The sequence below is a fragment of the Phaseolus vulgaris genome, chromosome 4, assembly GCF_000499845.2.
Source record: "Phaseolus vulgaris cultivar G19833 chromosome 4, P. vulgaris v2.0, whole genome shotgun sequence".
NCBI lineage: Eukaryota > Viridiplantae > Streptophyta > Magnoliopsida > Fabales > Fabaceae > Phaseolus > Phaseolus vulgaris.
The window spans coordinates 39,149,073-39,162,863 of NC_023756.2; the positions used below are offsets into that span (position 1 = coordinate 39,149,073).

At 28.0% G+C, this 13,791-nt stretch overlaps 1 protein-coding gene across 3 annotated transcripts; it reads right to left on the reverse strand.

Moving 5' to 3' along the window:
• Positions 1-2,844: 2,844 nt before the first annotated feature.
• Positions 2,845-10,963, reverse strand: LOC137837613 (short-chain dehydrogenase TIC 32, chloroplastic-like). 3 transcript variants are annotated; one of them, XM_068646664.1, is made up of 8 exons: positions 10,781-10,962; positions 9,193-9,424; positions 8,539-8,618; positions 8,277-8,430; positions 4,749-4,827; positions 3,758-3,869; positions 3,311-3,357; positions 2,845-3,166 (listed from the first exon to the last, which is right to left on the reverse strand). In XM_068646664.1, the coding sequence occupies exons 1-8, from the start codon at positions 10,866-10,868 to the stop codon at positions 3,008-3,010; spliced, it is 951 nt and encodes a 316-aa protein (XP_068502765.1). In that variant the 5' UTR covers positions 10,869-10,962; the 3' UTR covers positions 2,845-3,007. The 3 variants fall into 3 exon arrangements, with proteins under 3 accessions (XP_068502765.1, XP_068502766.1, XP_068502767.1); XM_068646665.1 differs by having other exon boundaries at positions 3,758-3,851; positions 10,781-10,960; XM_068646666.1 differs by having other exon boundaries at positions 2,963-3,166; positions 3,311-3,342; positions 3,757-3,851; positions 10,781-10,963.
• Between the last annotated feature and the right edge of the window lie 2,828 nt (positions 10,964-13,791).

The window sequence follows — 13,791 nt, forward strand, 5'->3', positions numbered from 1 at the left end:
ATTCTAGGGTTACATTGGGCTCAAAGAAGCCCAATTCTAACCCTAACTAGTTACTTCTAACCCTAACTGAATCTATTTTATTATTGACCCAAATACAAGCCCAAAAACCTATGCTACATGGCCCAAATATTTGAATAAACTATTTTATGCTAGAAGGTCTAATACAAGGCCCATAAAATTCTAAACAATTTTATACAATTTATTTAAGGCAAAGCTTGACCCAAAAATAATGTTGACTAGTCTCTTCTGAAGTCAACCGAAACTCGGTCTTCTTATGTTCTTCTGACCAAAATTCTAGTTAATGTTTTGATGACTTGGAAGTTTTCTTGGATATGCTTTGTACATTCCTTCATCCTAGAGTTGTCCTCTTGGTTAGGCCTACAAAGATAAACAAGGCCCAATTAGGCTCATATTTGCAAATAAGCCCTAGACAAACTCTAGGTCTTCATCCTCCTTATTCTATTGTTGTGTGTGGCTGGACGATTGTCATCAAAGTTCGCTCAACATTTTCTCCCTGCGCTCAATATTTAACTAGCTACCAATAATTTATCTTGGTAGCTAGTTAAATACAAATTTAGAAACTATTTATCAATAATAGAAATTACTTTATATACTAATAATTTTTTTAGTCTTTAAAATAGTATCTAATTTATTTAATATATCAACTAATTATTTTCTGTCTTTAAAATTAATTTCTATTTAATGATTTTTTGTAATCTTAAATGAAATTATTATATTATTCATGTTTATTTCATAAATGTAAATAAGAGGTCAAGATGGTATGATAAATTAAGTAATTGTCACAAGTTGAGAAAAAAAAATTATGATCAACATTAGTTGAAAACAACCCTAAATGACATCCACTGAAAATCATATTTATTGATGTTAATTAAAAAATTGTTTTACATCAATTAAAAATATTATTTATGTTGACCAAAAAATAACTTAGGTAATTATAACTTAAAATAGTAATCTTATATATTCATTAAAGTCGAGTCAATAACACTTCAACCTTACTTTAGTTAATACGACCAAAGTTGAGTAAATAATATAAAGAAAAGATATATGAATTTGAGAGAGTAAAAAACATTACAAATTTTAAATTCTTTATTTTTAGTTGAACTTAATTTTAAGTAATCAAATTACTCTCATAAATTTTAAAATTTGAATTTCTTTTAAAATTTTCTTTCAAATAACATATTTATCATAAAATATTTTGATTTTTTTTTTAAAAAAAATTACTCTTAAAAAATCTCCATTCAAACATTTAATTAAGCTCTTAATTGACATTCTTCCTTCAAGCCATACTAAATTAGAAAGAGGAGTGTTAAAGATTACCTCAAATCCCATTCACCCAAATTGATTTAGTAATAATAATCACATTTATATTCTTAATAACTCAAACATAAAATAAATATAAAACTCGTTTATCATTTAACCTCAACATTTAATTCTAACCTACCTAGCTAACATAGAAGCTAACTCTATATATGAATATGAGATATTCAACCTTAAAACTAGAATAATTAAAACATATAAAAATATTTGGGTTCATTCGGTAGTTTATAATATTCATCACTCTAAAAAGTTAATTGATCTGTAACTAGTTTCACATGAAATTATAAATAAAAATTAATTTTAAAAATAAAAATTAATTACTATATTAATTATAGATAATATTTTAAAGATTATTGATATTTAAAATAGTTTATATTATTAATAAATAATTTCTAAATTAGCTTCCACTTTTTTTTTTTTATCAACAAAGAATAAAAAAAATGATAGGAGGATATCTCGACCCTTTAATAAACAAAGTCTTTTAGCTATCTTGAAAAACAACAACATTACAATATAAGACTCACTTCCAGCTCTTAAATAAAATTCCGGTACATCTACACATAAAGATCTATTACAACTTTCAAGTACGTTATATTCATAAATACCAATAATTTTTTTAGTATCTAAAATATTATCTAATTTAGTTAATATAATAATTTTTTTTCTAAAATTAATTTTTAGTTATTGATTTTCTTGGAATATAGTAGATTTGGCAAAAAAAAAAAACTAAAAGAATTTACAATTAGTAAAATTTTAATAATTATCTCTCTTAATTACTACACTCACCAACTGACCTAAAATAGTATAATACAACAACACTCCATCAAAATAAATCTTTAAGTGCGTCCTCACTAAATATCCTCTCAATTCACTTATTAACTTTCTTCTTAGGCTTAGTTAACACTCCAAACAAATTTTATGTTTTTCTTTTAATTTTTTGGTTTAAGAAAATAATTTAAAGTGAATAATCTGCTTAACCCACCAACTTGTAACATGAGTTAAATTAAATAAAATTTGTTGATGCTGATAATTTTTTTTTGGTGAAATTCATAGATTGGGGGTTTATCTGAGCAGGGGACTCTATAAGGTGAAAAATCATCCCCAAGTAGTTTTTACTATCTAAATGTTTAATGAGAGTTATTTATTTTTTAAATATGAAATATTTTAAAGATACTTAAATAATATTAGAATTAATAATATCAGCTTATTGAGTTAGGTTAATAATGTCAAAGTTGGTCAAACATAATCTTTCATTTAAATTTTTAATGGCTTTGTTCTGATACTTGTGCATGAGGTTCAATACTAAACTACTTTCTTATTATTATCATTATTGATGGCATCTTCATAGTTGTTATTGTGATCATGATCATCTTCTTAATATATGGTTATCTCATCTTTATCACGGTACGTAACAAACATCCTAAAAAACAACTAATTATATCACTCTGACTAGTACTACGTAACTACCTTTATGGTTATCTCATCTTTATCACGTAACAAACATCCTAAAAATAAACTAATGTATATCTACTATGACAAAAAATATCTTTCATGAGTTGTTTATGGGATTCTATATTAATTATGTAGGCCCAATACAAATGTCACAACAATAGTTCTTTGAAGTCACAGAGAAACTATATATCTGCATTCACACTGCTTCATGGGTATTCTAATCAATTATTTTCATGCTGAAATCCCAGAGTTTCTTAGCCAAATCAGTGTTTTTTGCCAGTGAGCTTGCCTTAGCCACATTATTATCTGAAAAGTACTCGCCACTAACTCCCTTCACGTGTGGATGCAACGCTACATAGCATGTTGTTGCTGCTCCCTAAAATGAGATTCAAGAAGGAGACAATGGAAGATTACAACCCTAACTTAAATAATGAATTTTCGGATTCTTGAGTGATGAATAAGTAATAAAATTTTCCCTAAGTTTTACGTTATTCAATAGGCCAAAGTGGGTTTGAATTACCTGCTGAATACTTTTCATCGCATAATTGCCAAGCATATTAATTAAATCTGCACGAATCAGACAAAAACATAGCATCATACAACTCAGCAATTGCCATCATTTGCAAGGGGAAATCCCAACCAAGATCATTTTATCAACATATAAGTTGTTGTAGGCTTGTAGCAGTTAATTCCAAAAATTATAAAGGATGCCTCCAAGTGTGAACATGGGAAAATGTTTCAATCTAATTCTTAAAAGTTTGGTGCTATTGAGCATGTCCGAATTCAATATTCAAAAGGGCTTAGCTATTCAACATAAACTATGAAGGAGGAACTGGATCTCATTACATTGTGACTTTGCTGTGAAGATTCATGAAAAATACTTTATTTGGTATCCCAAAATTCGGGATCTGCATGATTTCTAGGCAAACCATAAATTCATCTATGAATGGAGCAATGTGGTAATTACCTGTTGGCACAGCGCCACTAATCTCTGGCTTATAAATATTGGTTATAATAGCTCCTGGATGAAGAGAATTTGCTGTAATATCTACCCTATCTTCCTGACCATGATGTAATAACTATAATATTAGATATAACATGGACAATTTATGAGGAAAAATCAGAAATCTTTACTTACAAACAGAAGAGCATGAAAAGAAAGAGAATACAGTGAGCAAAGTAAACAATAAGGTGTTTGGAGCTTATGATTCTTGTTCACAAAAGTGCTTAGTTTGAGCATTTTAAGGAACATGAAAGAAGGAGAAATACTAAAATTTTGGACAAAAAATGGCCTTTGATTATCAAACCAACATTTCTGGTTATCAATCTTCTATTCCAGAGATAAGTTTAGTTTCAACTGTTAAGTCATAAGCAACATTTCCTTCTCAAATAGAAACATGAAGGCATTATTAGAGCACTGTGCAGAAGACAAATAATACAGCAAAAAAAGTCTGTCAGTTCATGATAAGTTCATAGTAAGATATAAGAACAAAGTTGATGCAATGCACATTTCGTATATATGCAAACAACCTAACAATACAAAACCATAAAATAGGAAACCAGAAAGTTATCAGTTCATAGTTTAGCTGCTTCTGCCAGATTGGCCATTGAAACCTTCTAAACTAAAAATAATATAATTTTGTGTTCAGAGTAAACAATAAAAAAAAGATAAGAAAACAGAAAACATATATAGTCGCACAGAAAAGAACATTTTGAATAAAAAATACGAGCTATCAAAACATTTGTGAAAACACAAAAATCAATTAAAAGAACCATATGCAAGTCAAGAATATGTTCCTTAGTAATCAGTCGAAAGTTTAGAGAAATTATTTTTAGAAATAATGCCAAGCCAACTCTTAATGGTCATCAATAACATATATAATCATCTACAAAATAGCATTATGCTAAAAACAATGCTCCATATTAATCATTTTACAAAACAATAAATGTCAGCGTACTTTAAAACGTCTTGCAAGTTCCTTGGCATGTAAAATGTTAGCAAGCTTTGATTGCCCATAAGCACGCCACAACTGGAAACTGTATACAAGGAAGCAAAATTAATCAAAATGTCACTAATATAAAATATTCAAACAATTATAAATAACGATATTTCAAACATAAAAAAAATACGATTGTTGATAAATATGTAGATATTGTTTAGCGACGATTATGTCATAAACCGTCGTCAAAGGTGAAAGATTCAGAAACTGGAACAATTAGTCTACAAGTTGTTGTTAAAAAGTTGTCAATGATTGTTCTATTAACTGTCATTAAAGTGTTAGATGTTTTAATACTCTTCCTTTCCACGCAAACCACAAAATTGAACACCTCATCAGCGTTTGCAACCCTGACTGTACCCACCCCTTCCCCCTACGCACATAACGTTGCCTGCCCCTGGACTACTCCACCTGCACGAACATTGTTGTTGGCCCCACCCCCCTCCCCCACATTACTGACCTTTGTCTTGCTTCCCCAACGCAAATTGAGGCCCCCTATTTTAACAATGGAGAAAGATTCAAGAGGTATTCATATCAAGGAAAATTATTTGGAAAGGAAAAAGACTTGGTTTCGTACGGTTCTTTAATGTAAGGGATGCAATAGTGCTAGAAAAAAGGTTGGATAACATTTGGAATAGGAAACATAAAGCTACATGTAAGCATACCAAGAAATAAAAGGTAGGAGGAAAATGGTAGAACTTAAATCACAAAGATGAAGAAGATATCAAGAAGGGGAGGGAGAAACAAAGAAGTATGGAGGAGAAAGGAATGATAACTTACTTAGCGCAAGTTGTAAAAAAAATTCAAAAAGAGAAAGTCAGTGGAGAAAGGTGGATGGGAATGTAGATAAAAGTACAAGAAGAAACACAAGAATGAATGAGGGAAAACTACGTGGATATAATGCATATCAGTGCGCATCTAGTACAGATAAAAGATAACATAATTCTAGGAGGGTAAGATATCTCGAGGACAATCAAGTTTTATTAAGAATTAGGTCTTATTAACAAGGAATAAGACATGAAAATAAGAAATATAATTGACGAGAATCTATAATAGTTCTCAACAATGTTTGAATAAGTTGTTCACTGGTCAAAGGAGAAAACGATAGGAAACTAAATTGTGTGGGTAAGATGGAAGGGTCTATCATTGTCATCATGGAATGATGATTATTTTAGTAAACTAGTAGCGGCACTAATAATAACTTATGAAGGTACCAAATCGTGGGAGTTACTAGAATTTGCAAGAATACAAATTTGTTTATTGATCAGAAGCGAGGCCAACAGAAAAATGAACATTAAAATCAATAGGAGAATTTTGCACAAAACAATAGAGGAAGAAATATCAATAAAAGGAGATTAGAAAATGCAAGTGTGGTGAATGGAGGAGAAATTTCAAGGACGAAAAATCATTGATGGGAGTACCAAAGTTGGATTCGTGAAATAGGAAATGCTCATATTACAATGCCTACAAGCCACAAGATCATGTTGCTACAATTGAAGGAACAATTGATTTACGGAGAACAAAACAAAGCAGACAAGAAAGTTTTAACCCATTAATGAAAAGGAATGTTTAAGGAGAATATTAAGTGGAATGTAGGCGGGGAAGAAAAGATAAAGTTTTTGGAGGACAAATGGATGGGACAAGAGCCACTTACACATAGATTTCGAAGAATGTACTGAAATTCATTATTAAAAAAGAAAACGTTGAATGAAATTGAGTATTGGAGAAATAAGAAGTGGGAATGATGTCTTGAGTGGAGAAGAGATTGATTTGAGTAGTAAAAAATATAGGTTAAACATTAGGATTTAGGTTAATACATCAACGCAAGAGTTAATGGGGAAAACTTTGAACAAAGAGAGAGGAATATAGGTGGGTATGAAAGGATAACGAAATTTCAATTTACACAACCAAGTCTGGTTATAGAAAACTGTAGAATACAATAGGTGAAAAAGATGAACAACTGTTTAAGGAATTCTAGAATATAAAAGTTTTGCCAACAACACAAGTTTTTACATGGAGGGTATTTTTAAATAGAATCTCTACCAAAGACAATTTAATTAAAAGGAGTATCCACTACGCAATGGAGCATGTGAAATGTGTGGATTTTGGACAAAAATATAAATCATATACCTTTCACATGAAAAATAGTCTACCAAGTGTGGAACAAATGCTATAATTAAGTAGGAAATAGCACGATTGTACATCACTAAGTAAAAAATCACTTCCAAAGCTTCAATGAAGTGTAGTTTAATAAATTAGGAAACTTAATTTGTAACGAGGTATGAATAATAATTGTCTAGACTATGTAGAAACAAAAAGAAATTATATTATTTATCAAAATGGGAATGTAGTTGCAGAAGTTTTCACCATTGCCCAAAAGAAAGTGTGGGTATGAATTAGAAACAAGTATTCCAATGTGATTTGTTCATATTAAATGTCATTACTTCATATTTAGATTGATAATTTAATCTAGTATCTTGGATAAATTTAATGACAAGATAATAGTAGCATATACGAATCAGGAATAAACATATCTTTCAAGGTGGAGTCATCGACCTTTCGGAAGTGTTCACTTTGGTACAATTAAAGACTTGATCTTGGATAACATTCTGTTCATTTTACCTACTCTGAGTGGTGCATTGATCCTGTGACTTGTATGTTTTCAATTAAGTGAGCTTTTGTAAGGTTTACTTCTTCGATTGGGTTGTTTGTTGTTCTAAGTTTAAAAGGGTTAGGTTGTTTAGAAGGGATGTGAAGACTTATTGTGGTTTGTATAAGGGTTGGGTCATTCCTAAAATGGTTCATATTTATTTATTTTTTCTTGCTGATAAAAGAAAAAACAACATATACAAATGGAAAAAGACCTACATTTTTTTGGTGTTATACAAACCAAAGATCATACGTGAGAATGAAAGTGGAAATGTCAAGCTATATTAATTCAGGTAGGAATCCAAACAACATAAACAACAACCAACAAGGGTTATTATAATAATGAGGAAAGCTAAAGGAAGACAACAAGAATAACAAAGGATTAATAAAGATTTACATATATAATTTTCAAATTGAAAATTCAGGATGAAGAAGAATCAGGGATAAATTATGTGAAGGAGTTATACATGAATAAAAGTTCAACAACAAAGGTATCCAGACATATGCAAGACAGACTAAGACTATGAGGAACCTGAAAAATATAATGATGTGTAAAATAACACTGTTTAAAGGTGGAATTTAGTGTATTGTTAGATAGATTGAAACTGTTACATATAGCTAAGTTAACCCAATTGTTATGAATTGTATCAAAAGTAGATTAGGAATGAAATATAAATATATCTTCTTATATTTGTAAATATGAATTCTAAAAGGCCCAATTATCCCATTTTTGAATATATTTTTCTTACTCATAAAAAAAGTTTAACAAATATTATAGATGAATTCCAATGGTAATAAAATTTAATCTCTGAAGTAATATTTCTTCAGGGTAAATCTTACCTTGATTCATCATTAATTTTATCAAAACGAATTCCTTCAGGATATGTATATTGGTGACCATCAGAGGAGACATTTACAATTCTTCCTTGTCTCTTGCTTACACTTGCAGTTTTCTTCATAGTATCCAATAAAAGATGTGTTAAAAGAAAATGACCTGTGGAAAAAGAATCAAGGTCCTCTTTTAGTTTGAATATAATGGTGATGTAGTGTCTAAAAATATTTTACAGTGATATGAAGTATCAGACATTTCTTTTGTACGTACCCAAGTGATTTGTGGCAAATTGTAGTTCGATGTTGTCTTTGGACAGCGAGAAAGGGGTTGCAGTTATCCCTGCGTTGTTTCTAGAAATACAACAAGAACACTCTTTGAATGATCAAATCATAATTAAGGTATAAATTTCAATCAATAATAATAAATAGATGGTTAAATATGTTTTTATGTCCATATATTATAATGCGAAATTGATTTTGTTTTAGTCTAAACTTTAGACATCTTGGATACTTATACTAAGAAAATTAATGGAATGAGTCATAATTAATGTTTCTTTTGTGACAAATGAACTTTCAGTATGGAATGTATATTATATATACGTCAACAATCAGTTAGGATGAAATGTTTTAAGATCTTAATCCACACTGAAAATTTGTTTGTCACATAAAAAAAACTAGTAAGAAATCATTGTAATAAATTTTGGACTATGGAGACAATTTCACGTCAAAGCACTTGGATGAAAAACATATTTTATCCTAAATAGATTTTGTATCAAAATTTTCATAATCATAACCAATTATGCAATTATAATAACTAATATTTTCATTTAAAAAAATGTTAATTATATATAAAAACTGGTTAGAACCATTGTTAAAAAGAACATATATGTTGAAACATTAACTATGTACCATGTAGTTTTCTTACATCAAGATGTTCAACGGAAAACCAGATGAAGTGAACTCTGATGCAAATTTTCTAACAGATGCCATTGAACTAAGATCTAACTCCTTGACATCAACTTTGGCTGTGTGAATCTCTTTGAGTATTGCCTCTTTGACAGCTTTTGCAGCAACCACATTTCTCACTGCCATAATCACGTGGACACCACGCAAAGCAAGAACTCTTGCAGTCTCAATGCCAATACCATGTGTTGTTCCTGTTATATATGTCCACCAACATAAATATGCAATTAATATTTATGTAGCAGTAGCACATACCATATTTAAATATACAAAATTTCCAGAATTACTGTATCCACATTTTTTACTATAATAAAAAATAGTTATTATTATTAAAAAATTATTTTTTATACTAGAAGTCTAAGAAAATTGTGTGCATAACCAGTTTAATATTTTTTTAAGAACTTAAAGGTTAACACTTCTAATGTGTAAATTAGACTATGGATTCTTGATGAGTTATCAAACTTATTTTCGTTTACTACAATCCGTAAGGGAAAAAACCTAAATAAAAAAACTAAAATATGTATGTTAAAAAATAAAATAAAAAATCAAACAAAATTTAAAATAAAATGAAAATAGACTTGTCGCCAAAACAACTCGAGAAAAATAAAATGCGCAGAAGCAAATGATAAATAAAATATATTTAATATATCACTACATGTATAATTTTAAAAAAATTACGTCCTTTAAATAAAAATGTTAATTGGACCCTTGATTTGAAAATGATCAAGGATTTTTTTAATTTAAGAATTTTATTAAAATTTATCAAAAACTTCAGACCTTACTGATATATTAAACTTAATAAAAAGAAAGGCTAACTTAAAAAATAAACTTAAAAAAACTCCAGTTTAGATGTTTGGGCTCGTTTTATGGTATTATTTTATCTTCTCAAATTAGAATTGCATTTCCACAATTTTAGGACGGACTAACTTAATAATAATTATAATAATAATAATAGTAAAATAATAAAATTATTATCTTAAATTAACTTTTGAATTTCAGGTAATTCTAGTCTCTATAAAAATTTAATTAATCATTAGTTTTTTTTTAAATGAAGCAATTTACTAATGTATATTCAATTTGTTAAAGCAAATTTAGTATACCTGAGTCAGTTATTACAAATGTAAGTTGCTTACATGCAGAAAATGTTAAAAATTAATACCTGAGTTTCCTGATACTATTATATATACTGTTTCAGGTTTAAGAATGAGATGATATATTAAGTATGAGTTAAAACTGTTTAACTTTGCAAAATGAAACTTGTATGGGATTAAATTTGCATGACAGTACATAGACTTAAGCTAATGATTCACATGAACCTATATATATAATTGGAGGTATATGATATCAAGACCAAAACTGGGTTTGTGCAGTGTGCATATATAGTATGATATGGTGATGAGGAAAAGGATAAGCATGTATGGTTGTGTGGACCAAATCCTTGGACCCAAAAAAGCAATGATATTTGGCAATGAAAGTGGTGAAAAGAGAGAATACATATACATAAGAGTGTGTTGGAAATGGAAAAACATAGTAATAGTGATATATGTGACCTGTGACAATTGCAGTGAGACCATCCCCATGAATCCCTTGAGTAACTTCTTCTGCAGTGGAAGATGATGAAAACCCAGAAGGACACATATCAGTAACTCACTCTATCTTTCTCTTTTTCTCTCTGTGTGTGGTATGAAGGTTGGTGGGTGGGAACTTTGTTTTCTACTTAAATGAGTTAGTTGCCGTTTTATTGATTCCAACAATTCCAATTTATTCCAACCCACCTTATTCTCCAAGTCACAGTTTTGTCTCCTTGTTGGAGTTATCAAGGAATGTTGCTCTTGTTCTAATTCTTTAAAGTGTAAGTTTAGGTGAGAAAATTTTAATGGTTTTAGATTTGTAATTTAGCTTAATTCTACTTTTTTAATTCAGCCTCAAATCCTTGATTTTAGAGTATATCCCATCAAAGAGGCTTACTTTAACACTTGGGTCTTGTAAACAAGTTTTAGTGGAACATGCTACTCTAAGATGATAAGATATCAAATTAAGACAAAAATGAAAAATATTTTTTTAATATCAACAACATGTTTTTATAACACCAACACTAAAGTAATATTTCATTATAATATCGTGATTAAGTTTCTAGATTTTAAAATATGGTTGCAAGAAATAAAAATTTATATATTTACTAAAAAATATTATTAAACAAAAACCAGTTTTAGAAACTAATATTATTTTAAAGACTAATTTTTTTAGTATCTTGATTAATTTTATTATTGATAAATAGTTTTTAAATTAATATCTAATTAACTATTAATTATTTAAATTTTAAAGTTTGTAATTAAAACATTGTTAACTAATTAGATATCAATATAAATATTATTTATCAATAATAAAAATTAATTTAGATACTAATAATTTGTTAATCTTTAAAATAATATTTAATTTAATTAATATAGTAATTAATTATTTTTTCTAACAAATTTCTGTCTAATAAATCGATGTATCATAATCAAATTCACTCAAACGAAGATAAGAACTAACAAAAATTTCTTATAGTTATGTACATTTTTTTTGTCTCTCCAATTTTAGTTATGAAAAAATAATTTAGTTATGATATTGTTTATTTTATTCCTTTTCCTTTTTCCGTAATACATGTTTAAATAAATTAGAAATAAATAAGGAGTAAAGATATATAATTGATAACAAAGGTAATTAAAGTTATCTTAAAAACAAAAACTCCAACATTTTACATTAAGTAAAAGCTAGAAATATTAAAAGTTATAACTTATGAACAAAATCTTTTAAAGAAAGAATCAAATCATACATTTTAACTGATGATGAAAAATAATTAAAAATAGTGTTATAGAAATTTGAAAATCTGTTTTGAACATCTGTCTTCATGGCTGTGTTTGGATTAGATTTAGGTAATATGTTTGTCTTCTTTTTACATGTGTAGCTGTGCCATGGCCGGCTGATCTGTTCTTTTTCTTTTTGTTTCACATTAGTTAAATAGTTTTCATTAATTAAACTAATCTTTGGAATTGTCAATCAAAGGACCATTTAGTGACACATGCAGAAAAAAAAGGACCATTTAATTAAATTGGAATTGTCAAAGAAAAAAGTGTTTTTAAAAACTAATTTTTTTATTTTTAAAATGATAAAATTAGTTATTAACTTAATTAGATACTAATTTAAAAATTAATAGTCTTAAGTGGTTCACTACAAGAAAATCATGAAATAGAAATCAATTTCTAGAAACCAAAATAATTAGTTGCAATAGTAACTAAATTAGAAACCATTTTAGAAACTAAAAAGAAATTTGGTTTCTAAATTAGTTTATATTATTTTCTATTATTGTTAAATAGTTTCTAAATTGGTATCTAATTAGCAACCAAGGTTTTAGAGACTAAATTTAGAAACTAAATAATTTGTATCTAAAACCTTAGTTGCTAATTAGATACCAATTTAGAAACTATTTAACAATAATAGAAAATAATATAAACTAATTTAGAAACCAATTTTTTTGTTAGTTTCTAAAATGGTCTCTATTTTAGTTTCTATTGTAACTAATTATTTTGGTCTCTAAAAATTAGTTTCTATTTCATGATTTTCTTGTAGTGGTTAAAATCATGCCCGCTAATTTTATATACCAATTTAGATTTTAATTTAGAAACCAATTTAGTTATCATTAAATAAAAACCAATTTAGTGAACAAATATAAAAACTAATTTAGTAACCAATTATATAGAAACTAAATTAACAATCAATTTTATTGAAATCAATTTAACTACCAAAATATATAGAAACTTATTTAGTGACCAAATATATAAATACCAAAAAATGTCACTATATTGATCTCTAAATAATATAATTTATTATAAAATATTATTTTATTTTTCATTATTATTATTTTATTAATTTTTATCAAGTGTAAAAACCAATTCATTTGAAATATTTTAAGACCTCTTGCTACGTCTAAAACTAGTTTCAATATAAGTATGTACATGAAGGAAATTTGATCATTAAAAAGAACAATCGCACTACCACTATAATTTGGACATATTTCTGTTTTTATTTGAATACCCAACAAGGCGCTTGAAAACTTATAATTCAAACTGACCAACCTCGTAAAAAGACAAGAGAACTTGCAAACATTATTGCTATTGACCAAAGTTCCCAATAGTCGTTATTCAAATGTTGCATGAACATTTCCCGAAGTAGCAATAAGAGCTCTTATGTTCTCTTGTGTGTCAAAGAATCCTATCTCTTGAAGTTGTGAAAGTTGGGAGACATACAATTGCTTTGGTGGCTCATTTGATCTATTTGGAACAGCTAGGCATACATACAGTAGTAAAAAACTTTATTCCATGAAAAGCCCATGCTCAATAGTGTACCATGTGAACTTTTGATGCTAGCTATAACAATAATCATCTACCTGTCAAAAAATATAAAATAAAATTTATTAGCAAGATTGAAATTTAAAAATATATATAGAATAGTGTAACAAAATTACCTTGATAAGGACTGAGTGGTTGATTGGGTGACTGTGTTTCATCCTCATCTTGAG

Excerpts from the sequence above, each read along its gene's own strand:
- LOC137837613 (XM_068646664.1), bottom strand. The coding sequence starts at position 10,868 with ATGTGTCCTTCTGGGTTTTCATCATCTTCCACTGCAGAAGAAGTTACT. Across the intron at positions 9,425-10,780 it reads TCTCACTGCAATTGTCACAG|GAACAACACATGGTATTGGC; the intron begins GTCACATATATC and ends CATATATAACAG. Across the intron at positions 3,167-3,310 it reads CGATGAAAAGTATTCAGCAG|GGAGCAGCAACAACATGCTA; the intron begins GTAATTCAAACC and ends ATCTCATTTTAG.